Source organism: Dermacentor albipictus, chromosome 10, assembly GCF_038994185.2.
Source record: "Dermacentor albipictus isolate Rhodes 1998 colony chromosome 10, USDA_Dalb.pri_finalv2, whole genome shotgun sequence".
Taxonomy (NCBI): Eukaryota; Metazoa; Arthropoda; class Arachnida; order Ixodida; family Ixodidae; genus Dermacentor; species Dermacentor albipictus.
Window position 1 is genome coordinate 30983544 of NC_091830.1, and position 20361 is coordinate 31003904.

Below are 20361 nucleotides of genomic sequence, written 5' to 3' on the forward strand. Positions count from 1 at the left end.
TTTCGATTTTTGCCAATGTTTAATAAAGGATTGAGGACTTCAATAAAAATTCGAAACCAACAGTCACTAGATTTTAAGTTTTTCCTTTAAGTAAAACAAAGCTCATCAAATTTGATGCAGTGGTTGCCGAGAAAAACAAATTATCCAGTTACATGTATTTAGATAGGAGCACCCGAGCTAAAGCTTCCTTCTAAGAGAAAGCTTTAACTTCGGTGCTCCGATCTAAACACATGTAGAAGGGGAATTAGTTTTGCTCGGCAACCGCTGCACAAAATTTTACGAGGTTTGTTGCATTTAAAAGAAAAACTTACATTCTATTGACTGCTGGTTTCGAATTTTCCATTTACGTTGTCGATTCTTCATTAAAAATTGGCCAAAATTGCACATTTTTATAACGGGAAACTATCAAGCTTAGAACTCTAGCTCAACAATGAGAAATAATATAATTCTGTGAGTGGCCTCTATTAGTACATCTACAGTAGAAAAAACTGATGTGTTCCACATGAACCTCAAAAGAATTTAGTGTTATGGAAATACGGCTTCTGTAGAACCCTTGTACACAACCTAACCAATTCAGGTAAGATACAAATTGACATACCAAATTTGTCCGCTTTGACTATTATAATAGGTGCTGTTTACAGAACCACGATATCTCTTTTTGGTGCAGAGCTATTAGATTGTAAACGTTGTGCTTCTATTTTTTTCGAACTTTCGAATTTATCTAAATATTTTAAACAAAACTCAGGCCCTAAATCGGAATTCTGCTTCCAAGAGACACCAGAATTTAGCTTTCTATCTTAATGCAACAAATTTTATTAAAAGCGATCCAGAGGTTATCTTAGAAAAACGTTTCTGCGTTTTACATGTATTTGAATAGGCCGCGTTGGATTTGGGCCCGAGCTAAAGCTTCCTCTTAAACAATTTGTCGAGGGATCAAATACATGAATAATATTTGCATTGCCAATGCCAAAAATGCTGAAAACGAATTCTTTAACGCTACGCACTGTCAAAACAAGTAAAATATGTATTTTTTCATAAAATAATATACTCGTATGTGCCAAATATTTTGCCCTATATTACTCATATCAATGCTTCCATGTTTTTGTCTATTTAATAAGTGTAGAGAACATCTCACAACCTTTACAACTATATCAGCTCGAAACTAGCAAAGCAGTGCATGTCATTGATATGAAAAATGTAAAGGCCATGAAATTAACAAATTGAAGACAAATATGTTAATGAAACTTTGTGATTCAAGAACCGTGTTTACATTCTTGTACAGGTGCAACGACCAGTGAAAAATCTCAACGACGCTGTCATTTGTTCCAATGTATTACGCAGAAGCAGCTGTCACCGGTCGTGTATATTGAGTAATTTCACCGAAATTATAGTCGCAACAGAGAGCACGTATAAAACGCAGTTCTGCAAAATGTACGAGGTCGAGTCAAATGAAAGTGAGCCAATGCGAATATATGACAAACGAGGTACTTTATTTAAATGTAGTCTCCATGAGCATTTAGGCGTTTGTTCCATTGACTAGCGAGTCGCGTGATTCCCGTCTCATAAAACTGCTTGGGCTGCTGCTTCAAAAAGTTTCCAACTGACTCTTTCACGTCATCGTCCCACACGAATCTGGTTCCCTGGAGCTGTTTTTTTCGGTTTCACCAAAATGTGTAAGTCGCAAGGCGACAGGTCTGAGCTGCATGGCGGATCTTTCAGCGTTTCCCATTTGAAGTTTGCCAGTTTCGTGTCAACCACATCGGCGACGTTGCGACGGGCATTCTCGTGGAGCAAGGTGACTCCATTACTCAATTTACCACATCGTTTATTTTTTCTTGATTGCGACACGCAGCCGCTCCGGCGTTTCACAATAACGGAAACGATTGATAGCCTCTCAAGATTCAGCAAATTATATCAGTAATGACTCCTGACAATCGAAAAGAAAGTCAACAACACCTTTCCGGTGGCAATGACGGCCTTTGCTTTCTTTGGGGGGCGTGGTGAATTCGAATGTTCCCACCGTAATCTTTGCCGCCGTGTGTCAGGCTCGTAGTAGTGGCACCATGGTTCGACCCCGATCACAATGGCATACAAGAAGTCGTCACCCTCATTGTGATACCGGATTAGAGAGTTAAGGTGGGTGATACCGGATTAGAGAGTTAAGGCGGCGCCGAACTCCTCCGTCTTCTGCCGGCGGTTCAAAATCTTCGGCATTCATTGCGCACAAAAGAGCCGATAATCGAGATCTGCATGAATTATGGCATGAACCGAACCGTGACTGACGTTCACACACTCTGCAAGTTCATCGATGCTTATCCTCCATTCTTGTCTCATCAGCTCATCAACTTTTGCAATTTTGTTGGGCGTGGTTGCACGATGGTTTTGCCCGGTCTTGGGACGTCTTTGCTACTTTCACGTCCTTCTTTGAACCGTTTGCTCCAACACTTCACAGTGGCCAATGAAATGCAATGTTCAACCAAACACGGCAGCCATACGGCGACTAATTTCTTTTTGGGAAATACCTTCAGCTGTCAAAAAATTCACGGCAACACGCTGTTCAACGCTTGGAGTGTCATTTATGTCATGCAACCATGCTCAACCCAGTGTATGAAAGCATTACAGAACCTTTATCCTCACACCTGTGTGTCACTTTTGTAAATGAGAGATGCCTCTCTGCTACGCGCAAGCCTCGCAGATGATGAACCGAACCATTACTGCGCGGGGTGGGTAGGTTCATTTTCATTTGACTCTCCCTCGTACATTAGAAAGGCGAAGATACAATGGGATATACAAATGCGAAGATACAGCTTGATAAAGGGCAACAAAAGTGTCAGTCCAAACAAAGTTGACTGCACGTATATACAAAACCTCGCAACAAGATGCCTAAAAAATTAAATTATGGGGTTTTACGTGCCAAAACCACATTCTGATTATAAGGCACGCCGTAGTGGAGGACTCCGGAAATTTTGACCACCTGGGGTTCTTCAACGTTCCCCTAAATATAACTACACGGGTGTATTCGCATTTCGCCCCATCGAGATGCGGCCGCCGTGGCCGGGATTCGATCCCGCGACCTCGTGCTCAGCAGCCCAACACAACAGCCACTGAGCAACCACGGTGGGTAACAATATGCCTAAATATACATATAGGTCTCATTAAATCGACGTATCCAAGAAAACGTCACTGTATATAATGCGCCAAACAAGGTAAGTAAACATGTTGCGCAATCACAGATTCACAGAATCCTAGATCCCGTCCCAATTCCATCCCCCCCCCCGATGTATCGCGCACAAGGTGTTTGCTCCCCGCTTTTCTCCTTTGCGCACGCAAGACTGAGTCCCCATCGTTGGCTCACCCATTTAACCCCCCCCCCACCCCCACCCACGCTTTCACTCGCACATACAGCATGCGGCGCGCGGTCACGATGTTATCGCCCGCGAAACATCGGGGCGGCGAAACATGAGGGCGGCGGCGGCGGCAAGAATGCGCCTGGCGTGTCCATATAATTGCTATCGCAATACTATAATAAGAGTATCCGGCAACTGAAGCGTCCCGTGGCCCATTACTTTCCGCAAAAGAAGTAACAAAATCGAACTTTCAGCATGCCACAGTTCACTGCGCCGCCACAATGTATTTTTTTTCTCCTTTTGTGGGGCCGGGGCACCGAAATGAAAAAACGCAAAAAAATGTTGGCTGCAATCTAATGCCTACTTTGGGCACCTAATGGCTACCGAAGGAATATCAAAGAAAACGTGAAACGCTTGGTCCACCGGGAACCATACACATACTGCTCAGTGTACTACACCGGCGAGACAAGACTTAACGGAGAGGTTGCGCTCAAGTGAACGCGGCGCAATTCGTTGAGTCCCCACAGTGAGGGCGGCGAGCAACCATTGTTTCTTTGTCTCGTCTGCAAGCCAGAAAGTGTCCAAAACTCTGCCAGGTGAAAATCGACTCGGCCAGAGCAAACCGAAGGCGCACCGAAGTGCGCCGCGCGGTGGTCGGGGAAACACGAGAAAAACGTTGGCACTAGAAGCCCGCGGGTAGGGTAACGAGAACAAAAAAATTGAGGCTCAATGTGTCCGCGCGAATGAAAGTCAAAGCACAAAAAATAAATAAGAACGTAGTTACCTTGGCCGGCTTTAGTGTCTTGACATGGATGCTTTGTCGTAGGGGGAAAATATGTTGCTATTTTTTACGTGACAGGACGGCAGAAATGATCCGCCACAACGCTTCGTCTCTTATCAAATTGTCTGATAGTGGGTGATAGTGTGCTGTAAGACTAGAAAAGTCAATGCACCCTTGTCGTCAAATGTTTATAACAGCATTAAACCCACAAATTTCCGCAATTGAAAATCTAAAGCACAACTTTGGAAATTGCAATTACCTTTCACATCAAAAGTTTATGCGATTTATAGCTATAAAGTTTTGGAAAATTGACATCCATGCGCCGCGGCCTCCGCGAGGTGCCGCGGCGAGCCCGTTCGCCATCAAAACGTCCTTGAAACTTCGTGCTCGGATGGGGCTGCTTGCGTTATGTGACTCCCGGTACATGGGCGTTGCCGCGAAATCCAGCCCGAGTGCGCAATGTTCGCGGTGAAATGTCTTTCTGAGCGTGAAAAAGACATTCTAAACAAAACCCGGAATAATTTCCGGCGCCGGGATCCCGTTGCTTTGGTCGGCGGTGCATGGACAGCACGAAACAACTTAGGGGGGGGGGGGAGAGGGGGGTGCTGAAGCTCCATAAGCCCTCCCTCCCCCCCCCCTTGGCTACGCCCCTGGTCGTCAGCACAACAGAATGGTCGGACGGATGAGACAGACAATAAAAGCCAAATTTCAAGCAGTTGACGGCTGTCGCGGTAAAGCGACAAACAAAATAAACGCCATTTGGGCACCAAGTACCCAAATACACCGTAAGTATTGAAAAAACATTCTTTTTTTTTTATTGCCATGAAGGCTTGCCCTTAAGGCATAATTGTTGGAGCGTATATGTGTATTATATGTGTGCTGAGAGGCCTGTGTTGTGTATGAATTGAAGCAGTGTTTTGTGAAATCTGTTATCATGTATCCAGCGGTCATAGCTGGTTGTGACACTGTAGCGGAGGCCGGCTTGCAGTAGGAGACGCGAGCGTTCCGATTGTAAACCCGTACATGTCCATATTAGGTGGTATGCATCTGATTCCACCACAGGAACGGAGCAGTATGGACACGTAGCACCCAGTGGTAAATGCGACCAGTTCCACCTTGAGACAACAGCCGGTGTAAGGGCCACCCCGGCCCGTAGCCTCCTAAGCACAACTTCCTCCGCCCTAGTAAAGTGAAGGGGGAGGGAGCAGACACACGGTGGGATAAGAGCGCGTGTGTCCTGCCGGAGAACATTTTTACGGGCTCGCAGAGAGTTACGGGGTTGGGGTGGGAGGGGAATAGGTGGAGGATCAAGATTAGGAGGGCAGTGTGCCTGCTGGTCAGCAGTAATGTTGTGAGGGTTCGCTGAATGGCCTTGAATCCAGTGTACCTTGACGCAAGTAGCTGTCTTACTATTCATAGTGTGTATTTTCTCGCAGATTTCCATCGCCTTATCAACCGTCTTGAGTTCCTGAATAGCCGCTAAAGAATCCGTGAAGATCTCTAGTTGCTTGATGGTAGGCAGCTTAGATGTCGCATCTTGCACAGCGTTGTGGATGGCTTGAAGTTCCATTACTAGAGCGCTGGCTTCCGTAGATAAATAGCGCTGGTGGCCGCTGATGAAATTATGCGTAGTACTCAGGTATGATGTCCTTCCGCCGTCTGGGAGAATGGCAGCATCCGTATAGACTTTGCAGGTGTTAACGCACGATGCATCGACGATGTTGTGTTCGTCAAGAGTACCTGTTGTATTGCTGCGTCGTAACTTCGTTCGCTTATTAGTTGTGATGCTGGTGAATTCCCAGGGAGGCATTGGATAGGGCTGATTGTCAATCCGAGAGCCGCGGTGAAAATGAGCATGCAACGCAGCTCATTCTTAAGCATGTCAAAACTGTGTATGTACATCAACGGCACGATACATCACTAAGCACCACAATCGGGCGCCAAAAACCACTGTGCGTACGCCTACGGTGGAGAACATTGGCCACTCGTGCAGAATGCTGGTGCTGCTTTCATAGAAAACTGTGCAGCAAGTCTCATTTATGGGGTCGTTTAGTATGATATCTGCGTCTAAGTATCAGGAGGTCTTTGTTAACACCGTGACTGGGGAAGAGTGGTGAAACATTCCCTTGCAGAATTTTACGGTACCTCGAAATATCAAATAGCATTCCAAGCAAAAGAGAAATGTGGCGAGTGAGTTGTGGACTGGGGAAAAAGGACATATGAAGACAACAAACAAAAATACTCGCAAGGAGAGCACACTTCTTTGTGCCTTCTTGCGTCTGTATATGCGTCTGAGCATGGTGCATGAATGAATGTTTATGTCTGAGGACAGCCAAGTACTTCACTTCGCAGTTAGGCAGGAATGATGAGGCCATTGCTCCGGAACCCGAGGCCGTCTTGAGTAAGCAGCTCGTCGCGGGAGCTCCAGTAGCTGCGTAGCTCGGGAATGATGTCAATCTTGTAATTGAGCCACGCTGCGGTTGCGTACTGGCGAAATTGCACGATTCCACAATGACTTCTCGTTGCGCAAAAAGGTAATCTTGGAACTTCGCACAGCCGTGTACGATTGCGAGCATCTCTTCTCTATCCGAGCATATCTCTGCTCCGTCTCCGCCAGTGAGCGGAATGAGTAAGCTAACAGGGGCCCACTCTGCATTATCACGGCGTCCGTTCCACGTCGTGTTGCGTTTACTCATAGGGCGAGTGTTTTTCCCTTCTGGCAATTTGCTAATACGGGTACTTTTGCGACTGCCTCGCGCTGTGCTTCGAAACTCGATTGATATCTGTCCTCCCAAACCCACAGGGCGTTTTTTTTTTTCAATAGTTCACGGAGCGAAGCTGTGAGTGTTTACATGTTCGAAATGAAGCGGGAGACGAAATTCACCATACCTAAGAATGTCTGTAGCTCATTCCGACTGCAAGGGACCTCGACGTGAAGGATGTCTTCCAGCCTCCCTGGATCCTGGCTCAACCCACCACACGTTAACACTTGCCCAAGGTACTTGACAGCTTCCTGTAAGGAAAAATATTTTTTGCGGTTTAGTTTGAAGTTGTGCTCTTGGCATTTTCGCAGCGCGTTTACAAGGTTTTTCTCATGATCTTCTTTAGTCTGACCCCAGAATAGAATGTCGTCCATAACGACTGCTGCCCTTGTATTACTCTTTAGTACTTTGTACAGGGCGCGCTGAAATATTTCCGGACCCCAATAAATATCGAACGGCATACGTAGGAATCTAACCACCGAATGGAGTGCTCATCGTGCAAATTATGGTTCTTTCTTCATCCAGTTTTATCTGCCAAAATCCTGTAGCAGCATCGAAAGTCGAAAAGTACCGTGCTCCGCTCAGAGACGGTACACTGTCTTCTAGCTTTGGCACAGGATAATGGTCCCTCAATAGTGCTCTGTTCTAATGCAGTGGATCAAGACATATCCGTACCTTCTTATTATGACGATAACCATGTAACTGGACAGTTCTGTTGGCTGCGTCACCTTGAAAACTACTCCATCGGCTTCCATGCGGTCCAGTCACCACTTTACTGTGGCCTAGACGTTTACGGGATCCTGCGTGCTGATTTGACCACTCCTTGGAAACCTGGTTTGAGCTTCAGATGGTTGATGACACCCTTGAGTTCGCCTGTGAAGCTCCGGTGAAAACGTCTTCATAAGGCTTCACTACGTCGTAAGAATTTTGTTTTTCCAGTGAAGCAGTTCGACGAACTAAGCCCAGCTTCTCTGCGACTGAGCCGCTTAGAGGGCTTAGAGTCACGGATACGTCGTCTTCCACTACGAAGAATTCCGTTTCAAACGTTCCCTCAGGGCTGGTCAAATGAACGCAAATATATTTGGTTGCTTTTTTTCCGAAAGCCAAAGGATCGCGTTTGGAACGGCAGCGTAGTTTGTGAGCTGCTTTCGCTTCATCTTCTGCAGATGACTGCGTCATATGACTGAGCACTTCGTGCCTGTGTCGAGCTTGTCGACAACGGGCATTTCTTCCATTTTTACTATTGCAGTACAGCGATAATCCTTTTTTGCTGGTTTTTGGTAACGTTTCCTACCAGAAATATTCTGCCTGTGTGTCTGCATTGCCTTCGAGTAATGCCACTTCTTGTTCTTTCGCAGCAAGACTTACGCTCCTGGTTTTGCCGGATTTTACCCTGTGCGTCCCTTTGCGGTGCCCGCTTCCCTGTCCTTGTAGATTTTTGCATGCTACTGCACCTACTAACGGCGTCGACTTTTGCCCGAATTTTCATTCGAGACTAAATTCCTTCGCTTTGCTCTTTACCGTGTTCCCGAGCTCGGCGCATGCCAACAGTTTTGGCAAAAAAAGCATCTTCTGAAAGAAGTCTTTCCCCGAAGTTTCTTGTCTCTAACTCCTAGAATGATTCTGCTTCTTAGCCTGCGTTCTTCCAACTCGCCGATTTCACAGCTCTTTGCAAGCACACGCAACTCAATCAACCAGTCGTTAAAATGTTATTCTTTCTCGTCTCGCTTTCCAAACCGAAACTCCATACTACGCTAGGATAGAGCTTCAAACTTTCGTTTCAGTACTTCAATGTCGCTTTTTTTCTTCTCCGGCTTCAAATGCAGAAGTGTTGTACGTTTTGCGCGCGTCCTCTCCAATGCTGTTGAGAAAAGTGGCTGTCTGCACCTCTTTCGGCTGCTGTTCCAGCTACGTTGCTGTTGCGAATAGCTCGAAATCCTGTTTCTATGCCTTCCAGTTCTGCCAAACTCCCGTTGTGTCTAGGACTCTTGGGGGTGTCCAAAGCGTAGTGACTGCGAACGAAGTTAATGCTCGTCGTTCGCCACGGCGCTGGTCCGATAGAACTTGGAGCCTCCCGGGTTGTAAGGCTGCTCGTTCTTCTGCCGTCGGTTCCATTACTAGGCTACTAACCGACCACTTCTGACACCATGTAGAGGCGTCAGAGCGTGGTGCATGAATGAACGTTTCTTCTAGAAAGTTATGTACACAACACAAAGGGGGTGGCTCCCGGCCGGCTAACCGCGTGTACATAACATGCGCTACGCCGCAGTGTCCGTGTTGCCTAGCCGCGCTATATCTCAGCCTTTTCAAGATGGACAACCAAAAAGGCGACACTGCCACTCTCATAGTAATGTAGCACCTCGAACAATTACAGTTCTAGCCCAATGACAATAAATAGCGAAAACAGTTTTGTCATGTACCACGTGCTGGCGGAGCATGGAAATAAAGTTGTGTAGATTACAGCTTCGTTATATCGTCACTTTGCTTTTATACTGTAGGGCAAAAGAACTCGCCCACCGACGTGCAGCAGTACAAATATGCAATACTTGGATGTACATGTAGATGGGGTTTCAACCGCTAGCCGGTAATTTACTGACGTGGAGATAGACTCAATTACGCAAACACGTCGCCGCAAGAAGTACTAACACGCGCAGTAACTGTGAATGCAAAAAAAGACTACCAAAGAAAAAAGAAGTCCTTCGGCGTACGACAACCCAATACATAGGTCGAGTACTGCCACAACAGGACACAAGGATCCATATATCGGGTATTAGCCGAACCCTATAAATGTTACAGCTTCTAAGAAGTTGTCTACCATCTTGCCTTCATACGTGGCTGTGATTTGTGTTCTCGTCAGATCGTGATTTCATCAACGAAAGTCAATGAACGCGTGCTAACGTACATCAACGAACGTATGCAAATGAACAATAGAAGCGCGCGTAGTCCTTCCTGTTTTGCAACTGCGTACGCCGCTTTCTTCGGCCTTCAGCTGCGACCTCGCGCAGCCGCGAAAACCCGTTTTCTCAACGCAGTGAATGACACGAGGTTCAATGTGTGCCCGCTTCCTCCTCTCACCCTCAAACTCACTGACGGTGTTTCGTCGCGCTCTTCTCGCATCGCCAGAACGAATCCTCCTTGCATAATATTACTCCTACCTGCGGCCCGCCCAGCTCAGTAAAACGAGTTGAGTCAGTGAGATGAGTTGTTTACGAGGCCCCGCGTAGGTCATGTGCTCTTAAAAATACCCACAAAACGTGGCGTTGCTCCTTCACTGGCATGCTCGCACCTCGGCATGCTCGCTCACACTGCGCGTCCACAAACTTGAAGTAGAAGAGGGGTTTCACGGTCACTGCGGCGACAAAGATCTGCTCGCGCCGAGCTTCACCGGCCTGCAAATGAGGACGTCGTTGGTTTTGTTCTTCGCCATCCTGCTTGTCTTCTGGCAGCTGTGGAACTACCTCATTCCTCTGCAACAAGTCAGCAGGATAGTCGGTACAGCGTGGATTGTCCTGACTCTGTCCTATGCGCTGTCTCGGTTAGTTTTCGGACGCGTTTTTGTGAGCGAGGTTCGCGGTGAAGGTCGGGCAGTGCTCATCACGGGTGAGTATGCCTTCAAGGGGCTGTGCATGTTTGTTGTGAATGTTTATTTTTTTAAAGAATCTCGCTTGAGTTGATTCTGAGTTTCCGTTTTTTTAAAGCGATATACCATGGGCAGAAAAACAGTTCTAACTGGCTCTCAACTGAACTCATCACTCCTGCAGCATGATAATAATACTGCTTATATCAAACACATACATGGCTGACAGTGTAAACGTACGAATTTCGTGAATTGTGCGCTTTTTTGACAGTATTGAAGTCGGACAGAACACAAATCACTAAAGTGTTAATTAGTTTCTAGAAATTGCTTAGGCAGGAAGAGTAACAGAGTAGTAGTAGTAGTAGTAGTAGTAGTAGTAGTAGTAGTAGTAGTAGTAGTAGTAGTAGTAGTAGAGGTCGACTTACAAAATGCCAGAAATCCCGACCTTGCGCGTTTTATCCTGCAACTTCGCACTGGAGACGGAGCAAATTGATTACCATGATAATTATGGTGATGGTGGAGGGGGTAATGGTGATGATAATGATGCCATCATTACTGCTGCGATGATGCTACTCGTTAACGCAGCTACCCGTTTGAATTTTTGTGGCTAGTCGCGTTTTCCAAAAGTGCAGCAAAAGTTATACACATGCATGGACATCACAAAGCCGATTGACAAGCTCTGCTACTGAGCAAAATAATCATCTACGACCAAATAATGTGATCTTTAAGGCAAAACATTAATACGTGTGCTAATCAAATTAGCGGGAGGTTCACAATGCTAAGTAGTCCTGTACTCGCACACCATACGATAGAAGTATGGGAGTTTCTTCACTGTGCTCATTAGGTTACGATTCTGCTACGCTGAAGGATTTTTTTATTTCACACATCCCAAAAGCTAAATCTAGGTGGTGTTCGAAGTGTCCAATGAGTGATCGATATTCAACTTTTTTTGCAAGCATGCTGCAAATCTTTAACAAATTGCATGTTGCGCTATCATCCTAACTGCTGTACTAAATCACTATGCAGCATCATGCCAGTGCCGCAACACACGTGCAACCACGCTGTAACGCTTTGTCATTGCAATGAAGTGTTCATCGCTTGAATGTGAAATATATGCTGAAGAAGTTTGCTTAATGAACGAGAGAACAGTAAAAAGTCTAAAGAAACCATTCAGAAATTCTGTACACGGAAAAGCTGCTGCTATCTGTGTACTGGCTGATATAAATTTCGTGAGGATTAGGTATTTCAAGTTCTCCTAAATGTTATTGTTGTGCAGTCGAGCTTCTTTGTTGCTGTGGTATTTAATTACTTCCCCTAAAATTTATATCTATGTGGGTGGTATGGCGGTAATCATGTAACAACATTTCTAAAACAACAGAGCTTGCCGACCCCTTGGTGACGAACTTGACTTACAAGTGCACCCTATGTTCCCTCGAACGAACATCATGCCCCGTATACATGTTTACAGGGGATAGTTCCTATACACGTAATCTCTTATTTGGGGAACTTCGTTCGATCTTTCTCTTTGAAGATTTCTTGAGGAGGACAGAATTTCACAAGTAGGTTAAAATTCACGGCTCGGAACAGCGCAAAAGATGAAGCTCACGACAGCGAGACGAGAAACATGGCACCGTCATTGCTGTCTGTTTATCTTCATGCCTTGCCCTGAATTTACATGTCACAGTTTTGTATTCCAGGTGTCATTTCTTCTTGCGTATGTGAGAGCTCATCTCGACCGCAGAATACTTTCACTTTAAAGAGAGAGAGCAAAAGAGATGAGAAGTGCAGGCATGTTAACTGGAACACAAGCTTCTGGTTTGCTACCCTACAGGGGGCAAGTGTAAGCGAAAAGGAACAGCGGCGAAAGAAAGCAGACGCGCTAAAATAGTTGAGGAGGGGGGATAGTCAAGGAGGATTATAGTCTCCTAGTAGGCCACCTGGACGTAAACATTTCAATGGGGCTTTGCTCATTTCAACCCTTCACGTTTCAGGATGCGACACAGGATTTGGTTATCGACTAGCGAAGCGACTCTCGCGCAAAGGCTTCCTGGTGTTCGCCAGTTGTCTCAGTACCAACAGCACTGGCGCAGAGGAGCTGAAGGCTCTTCCGCACGTAGTTGTTTTGGAGCTGGATGTGACAAAACAGGAGCAAGTGGACAAAGCCTTAGGTACGATAAGAGAGCATCTCGGCGAGAGGGGTAAGTCACCGTTTGTTCGTTTTTATTTTGTGGAGCAACATCACATGCTTTATTTCGACTTATTGCGATAGCAATTATACGGTCTCTCCAGGCCTATTTCTGTCGTCGGCGTTGGCATCGCCGTGACGTATGAGTGAAAGCGTGTGAGGGTAAGCCAGTGAACGCGGTTCAATCTCGCGTACGCCAACGAGAAACGCGGCCCGGATGCGTGCCCTCTCCTGTGGCGCGCGAGGCAAGGATCGGGCGAGGGAGGAGGGGCGGTCTTCTCCGGCGGATGCCACGGTGTCTCGGTGTCCTCCTCGCCAGGCCATTCCATACAGAGTGGAGACAGTAATGGAGGTGTCTATTATAGCGTTGGCCACGCGAATCGCGGACGCTGTAGCAGATGCCTTTGGCAGGCACCATAGGGACGCGTTGCCGGCGCTCTTGTCTTGAACGAACGCATTCTGCGACGTGTCCAAATGGCGCGCCCGCGCGGGCCTCATCTTCAAAGCGATCTGCGATGTTTGCAGAGTGCTCGTAATGGCACTCTGCAAGTTTCGTATGCTTCGTATGTAGCTTGGCATGTGCGTTTCGACGTTCGCTTTGAAACGACAGATGCACGGAGGTCAATTGGCTCGCGGTTGCCGCCGCGATTCCTAACTCCAGTCTTTTCACAGTTTCCGTTGTCATTGAGCGAGATTTGTTCACGTTTACCTGTGCGCGCGTGGTACCACGCTGGTTAATTTAGTTAAAACACGTTGACGGGCTAGTTAGTTTGAATCTATGACAGAATGGGTAAGCGCGACTGAACAAGAAAGAAGCAAAAACGCAAAGACAGCGCTGTCTCTGTGTATCTGTTTCTTTCTACGTCCTCGTTGAGTCACGCTTACACATTTTATCATTGTTAATTTTGGTGGTAAGCGAATGTCTACAAGCTTATACGGCCAATAAAACTACTATCCTTACTTAGTACAGCTATCTACTAATTTCCTGTCGCAGTCGGCGCTTCACCTTTGGGGCCGAACATTTCAACCGCAATCAAGTTACCAGCCTCCATCGAATGGCGAAATACTATGAGAAATGCCACAGCGTAAGCAATGTAAGCAACCAAATCGAAACAAAGAAGTACATCATTTTTTTGTGGGCGGGGGGGTATCCTATAGGAGGACCACTCTACAACGTTCTTATGACCGTGAAAACACTTTTCTCATGTATTAACGCTAATCACAATGAGAATCAGGAAAACAGTTTGGGGTAAATAATATGCAAGCAGACAATATTGTGCCTTTAACTGCATGCGTGTTGATGAAGAGCTCCTGGCGTCGCCATGTTTAGTCGACTTGTGTTTGACGTTGTCATTTCTGTGAGCGAAAGTGAACGTCAATAATGTGGATGTAAGATGTGCACATTTTTTCCTACTAACAGTTATAGGGGTATTACTCAGGCTCGCGCGTGCGCACCTGACCCTTCTCTGGATCGCACAGCGCCGGCGGAGCGGCAGTCGCTCCCTAGCACTTTCGCAGCAGCCCTAGCAGTCAGAGCTGTGACCCCTAACCCGCGGTTCGCAGTGAGTTGCGACCACGGCGGGTTCAGGCCAGGGGGGACAGGGTGAGTCTCGACCTAAGGTGTTTATTCACCTTAGAGTACAAATGTTCCAACAGACAACAACAGCAACAACACACACAAATACAGCACAAAACACAACCGCAGCGGCGGAGAATTCCGCACGTCTGGGGTGAAACAAACCGCACAATGTGGGAGCCACAAAAGAGGCTGATAAGAGTTCAGCTCACCCAAAGTGGTTCCGCGCTCGGGCCCTGGGGCGGTGAGTCGCACACCAAGGTCCGGGCGCCACAGGGGGACGGCGTGCGGCGGTCTCAGCGGCTGATTTGAGATGCGGCCGTTCGCTAGCTCTTCCGCCGTGAGACAAAGATCCGTCGGGGGAATAGCGCTTCTCCCGAGCGGCGGAGAGGGGTCTCCCCGGTTCCAAGAAAGGGAAAGGAGGGCACGGGGTGCCTTGGCTACAGCGTCGCGGCCAGGCGCGAAGAGCAGCGGGAGTGGCGAAGGTGCCCTCTCCTCGCTACCCTCCGCGAGCGAGCACGTGATTATCGCGTGATAACCGCGTGGCCGCTCCGGAGATATCGGGATGCGCGTGCGATCCCCACACAGTAAAACAACATTGTGCCACCTAATAATTCAATGGCCGCAAACAGTGAAATGCTCCATTTTGTTATGAAAGCTGCAGTAATGTGGCTAATTCTAGAGAAGCTAGACGTAAAACGAAATTAATAAAACGTACAGCCTTTGCCTCACACCAAGAAAATAATTATAAGTATTAGGCCATTTTGTTATCTGTGCATTCCTTATGCAAGTGATATACTGCATGTCGACTTTGATACTTATGGTGCATATGGCTGCTTCACCACAGTATCGTATCCAAATTTATTGCGCTGCATAATGATTAAATAGGCTCTGGAAAGCCGGTTGGTTTAGTGGGGTTTTGTTACGAAGGTAAAATACCATTAAGCTCTATTTTCTAGTCCCTTTTCTCTTCTAAGTAACATAGGCACAGAGGCGTTTCCGCAAGGCACAATTCATATGTGTTTAACTCTCTCTTTTATACTGTATACAGTTGGTGAAGTTCTAAATCGCAAATACACCGTCAAAGCAATCGTTGACGCCAATCTCCTAAATTCGCGCGTACAGTGAGAAGAACCACGCACCTACTTTTGAGTACAGATGATGATCATGATAAGATGAGATAAGAGAGGATGCAGTGAACAGAAGATGAATAGTTTTAAGTGACGCGACCGCATCGCATGCTATAGAGTAGCAAAGCCAATGAAGCGAAGGTCTACGCTTGTCTCTAAGGTAAATTACGGTGCACAGTGACAATCGTCTGACTCCCGAAAACTTCATGCGCAATATTTCCAGTAACAAGGAGGAGCGGTATGTGGACAGGGAAAAAAATAAAAGAAGAGAAGAATATCAGTCTCACCAACACTGAATACCCGCCGCGGTTGCTCAGTGGCTATGGTGTTGGGCTGCTGAGCACGAGGTCGCGGGATCGAATCCCGGCCACGGCGGCCGCATTTCGATGGGGGCGAAATGCGAAAACACCCGTGTGCTTAGATTTAGGCGCATGTTAACGAACCCCAGGTGGTCAAAATTTCCGGAGTCCTCCACTACGGCGTGCCTCATAATCAGAAAGTGGTTTTGGCACGTAAAACCCCAGATATTAAAAAAAAAAAAACACTGAATGCACTAGCGCTGAGAACCCCCTGCCCCCATCCCACAGTCGACGATACAATTAACATATCAAAGAGACCTAGTTTGCTAAGTATCAAAGTAGACGGTCAGAACTGGCTATGGAATTGTCACACAAAAACAGGCAAGGATTCAAAGCTGTGGAGAGGAAGGATTTCTTTCTGCTTTACAGGAAAATGATCATGAATGACCTGATTTCATTACATTAGGATTATCAGTTTTTATATTATTTCACTTCCTCGACACAGAGCTCTGAGCGGTTGTTGCGAACGCTGGCGTCGCAAGCGCCGGCCTTTTGGAGTGGCTCACGATGGACACGGTGATCGACGTATTCAACGTCAACGTCTTCGGAGTCCTGCGAGTCATCAAGAAGTTCCTACCTCTCTTGAAGAAATGCAACGGCAGGGTTGTCGCTGTCGCAAGCCCGTTAGGTAGGTAGAACGGCACGCGCACGTGTTCTAAAAGACCCAATCGCACACTTATAGGCTTCAAATTGAAAGTATACATCGTGTGCACTTACTCTTGGTTCGACAAAGAATAATTTTGTTGAGCTGGCGTTCTTTAACAAGCACCGAAACGTAAGTACACGAATGTTTTTGCATTTCACTCCCAAATAAATGCAAACGCCGTGGCCGTGGTCGAACTCTCTGCCTTGAGATCAGCAGCCCCACGCATTGCCACAGGGCAACTGCGACGATTCTTTGTAGCCGCGCGCTGCTCTTAGATTGGGGAGGAGGGGGGGGGGGGGGCAGTTTCGTTTTAACATTGCGTCAGCATCTGATGCTCACCTCACAAACACACTCTGCCGACGTATTGTTGCCTACTGTGGTGCATATGCTACTCTTGTTCTGTGCCTCTCGTGGGCAAAGGTTCTGCATAAGTAAAATTTTTCGTGCTTGCTCTGTCCTGGCCGTTCTCTTCGTTGATCTGCCGTCAGAGGGGTGAGCCACCGATGACGTCTTAGTACGTCCACACTAAAGCGCTTCACCATCGCTTAAGCAACTCTCAGCCGTTCTGTTCTGAGCCGCTAACGTCACGTTCACCCCTGGCAGCTCCGAAAAGCGCCTTCGCCCACTTTGTTTTACTTCATCTGTTAAGTTATTTGCGTCTATTTGAGCGAGGTGCTTCTCATCATAGTTGTAGCAATGTTCCAGGATACAACTGACCATGGGCAAAGTTGGAGCATGATATTGCCACGAGACAGTGGAAGGGTTGTTGTTACTGTCGGTGGGACGAAGGCTATGGCGACTGCATGGCCAGACGCACGCACGAAAGCCTTGCATCAGTCGCCGCTAGTTTTGGCTGTTGTAACCTTGTATATAGTAATAATTTGCAAATAAACGTCATTCTCGTAACAACTTTCTTGGTGGAAGTGTGGGGTATCGACCCCCTTACCTATCTCATTGTGCGCAGCGATTGTTTCAAGATGCATCTCACCCCTTTCGCTTGAAAATTATGTCAACATCATTTATTTGGTCTTTTTGTACTGATAGAACCCAAGAGCTTTGTGCCCTAGTGAACTAACCTTAACTTTGATGTCCCCAACCTGAACACAATGCGCGTAGTATTTCTCCATTTTCAACAATCACTCACACATCGCAAACCCTCATCAATGCTCGATGGAAGCCAACTGTAGGCAATTAGAAGTTCATTATCTGTGACTGTTTTGTGAAACCAAATATTTTTTGAAAGCACATTCAATCTTTTCACACGGTGCACTGTATCTGTGCGGAAATTCAGTGCTCAATTCCTTTTCTTTTTTAACAGTAAATTAACACTGTCGTGCAAGCTGTGGATGTATATGCCTGGCAGGGAAACGGAACATGGACGTAACACCATGGTGCGAGGGTCATATTAATTTCTGATGAAATAAAGTACCAGAGCAGTGTTTGCTAAAAGCCCTAATTTATAACTAAGCCTACCGCTACATTTTTAGTGATTCAGTGATAGAAACATCGCAACCTACTCATTTTTATCGTCTTCGAGAAAATGAGTGAAATGTATTACGTTTTCAAAGTTTTCTACTTTCTCTCATACTTTCTGCAAAATCCTTTACTTCTTTAACATATAACTAGAAAGCGCCATCCACTTTTCTTGTGCACGAGCGATAGGTGCTTTTCTTTTATTTTGGGGCTTAAGCGTAGTCCAAAGCAGATTGAACACTTCGGACCTCAGAGACAAGAGGTCATCTGAGGCCTTATAAAAGTGTTTTGAATGTGGGAATAATGCGTCTTTTCAATCGCTATGGTGCTCGAATTGCCTGCGCACCATTTTGGTGCGCAGGCAAGCAAGCACCGCGCCAGGAATTTTCGAGGCTGTTTTATTGTCTTGGTGGTTCGCAGAGGGCACATTATAGCACTAACAAGTAATGAGCCCGTGCTGGCAAGAGAACTTCGTTTAAGATACCTGTTTTGCAAGCTTAAACGATCTGCTGAATTCTATTTATTGATCAAGCAAAAGTCTACTACTACTTCTTTATGACCTGTAGTCGCACTGTACTAGACCTACACAAGCTCTATTGGATGTTTCCTTCGCTTTAAGTCATTTTTTCGACCCATTTCAGGCCACTTCACAGTCCCCATGAGCGTGCCCTACTGCATGTCGAAGCACGCCGTGGTATCCATGATGGATGGCCTCCGCCGAGAATGTTATGGCAAAGGGGTCGACTTCGTTACAGTGGAGCCTTCGGCTTACCGGTAGGTTGACCAACAGTAAAGATAAATTAAAATTATGTAAAAAGCGGGTATAGCCACAAATCATGCACAAATCTTCATTTGTGCCTTATAAATGTCTTACATGTGTATATTACAAAACTCTATTATGCGCCAGCATAAGTGACAAGCTTGTCGCCCTTGATTTGCTGGTGGAATAACTACATTATTTCCAAAACAATATGCTAATAGGAAGCCCCAAGGTTCAAGACGAACTTAAGCAATGCCATAGCCACCCTCTAGTTAGCAGGACACTCACCAGTCTATATAAAGTTTCACTGAATGTATTTTCTTAGCTAAACATCCATGCACTGGCCTTTACGCCATTAACATTCTAAGGGTAAGCTCAGCGTTTATGCCCATGAACGGTTAGTTGTGTGCTTCAAAACATCATCTAAAGGGAGTGTTAATTCACTGTTTATTGTGTCTTTCCCACTTCTAGGACGTCCATATTTAAAGCTGGCTCCGCTCTCATGGACTTCGCGTTGCGAGAACTGAAGCAACAAGATCCAGAATCCGTCGCTGACTACACTCACCAGGACATAGAGGACTGGCTTAAGACCAACGATAACACCTTCAGCACTTTCATGAGAGAAGACCCCGAGGAAGCTGTCGACGTCATGGAGAAAGCAGTCAGAGAAACTTATCCTAAGGATCTCTACCGGTCACCCTGTGGACGAGACACACCATACATATTCCTCGAGACAGCATTACCCAGTGATATAACTAACCTAATCGCTGCCATTACACGGAAGATTCAGCTCAGGATGAAGTGACGGCCCTAGTCAGAAATGAACGCGATGAATCTTTTCACACGAAATGTCATCATAATGCTGCTAATGTTAGCGCTATCCGCAAGCAAGCCTCAATAAATGAATCTCGAGGGGACTATAACGGCGTGCAGCTTTTCTGTTCAACCGCAAAGCTGAACAATGCGCCAATAATTCCTACTCATGCGAACATGGCTCTGAGGTTTTCACAAGTACTAAACATGCTGAACGCTTGCTACGCATGCCAAGTTAACCCTTCACTCACAAATTGTGACGGAGTCATCTTAAGGCGTCCTAAATTACGTATTTTTTAAACATGCCGCAAACATTGCACGCACTTCGGGTGAGAACTGTATGAGTTGAAACGTGTTCATGATCCGCCAGCGCAACAACTAGACATGGAATCAAAACAAGAGACGATCACTGGCGCTGTGAACACCTCTTGTTTTTCGTCCGTGCTAGCTGTTGCGCTGAAAGATCATGAACACGTTGCAGAAAGGACTGGGAACTGTACCATAGACATCACTCACATCGAGCCAGCCGTCAGACTTTACAAATATTGTTGCAAATATCGAATTCTTATATGTAATGCCTTAAGTTATGAAAAGAACTTTAATATTTGCTGCAAATAGATGCGTTGCTTATTATTTGAACGCTTGCCTTCTAAGCAGTAATCAATATTATTTACAGCAGTCATGTCCGATCAACACGTCTAGCATCTCGTCAAATCTGGCAGCGCACACTTTATAATACCCTGATTTTGCATTACCTTCCATTCACATGATTTGTCACGTTGATTTTTTTAGGAATGGTTAAGTTTACATTCTGGGTTATCTTCGAATTTTATTTGAAGTCACCAGTCGGAACATTCAAAAATTAATTTGCCTCTCTATATAGAGACACCGTCTCCGAAAGCGTTACATTGTGGAGTTTGGTGGTAACACTAGCAAATAGATACGCTCTTGT

At 46.2% G+C, this 20361-nt stretch overlaps 2 protein-coding genes across 6 annotated transcripts in view; one reads left to right on the forward strand and one right to left on the reverse strand.

Annotated features, from left to right (window-relative positions):
- Nucleotides 1-20361, reverse strand: part of LOC135912266 (juvenile hormone acid O-methyltransferase-like) — an 88429-nt gene that overhangs the window by 65417 nt on the left and 2651 nt on the right. For 2 of the 5 annotated variants that reach the window (XM_070528060.1, XM_065444676.2), the window contains exon 2: nt 7018-7141. The exons of 2 other annotated variants lie outside the window; for them this stretch is intronic. The gene's annotated coding sequence lies outside the window, so the exon portion shown is untranslated. Of the gene's footprint in view, nt 1-7017; nt 7142-14440; nt 14784-20361 lie in introns of those variants that run through there. One more of the 5 variants, XM_070528058.1, reaches the window with a different exon arrangement.
- Nucleotides 10098-19477, forward strand: LOC135912265 (short-chain dehydrogenase/reductase family 9C member 7-like). Its single transcript, XM_065444675.2, has 5 exons — nt 10098-10490; nt 12459-12665; nt 16163-16345; nt 18478-18610; nt 19068-19477. Exons 3-5 carry the CDS (start codon nt 16225-16227, stop codon nt 19399-19401), a joined length of 588 nt encoding a protein of 195 aa, XP_065300747.2. The 5' UTR covers nt 10098-10490; nt 12459-12665; nt 16163-16224; the 3' UTR covers nt 19402-19477.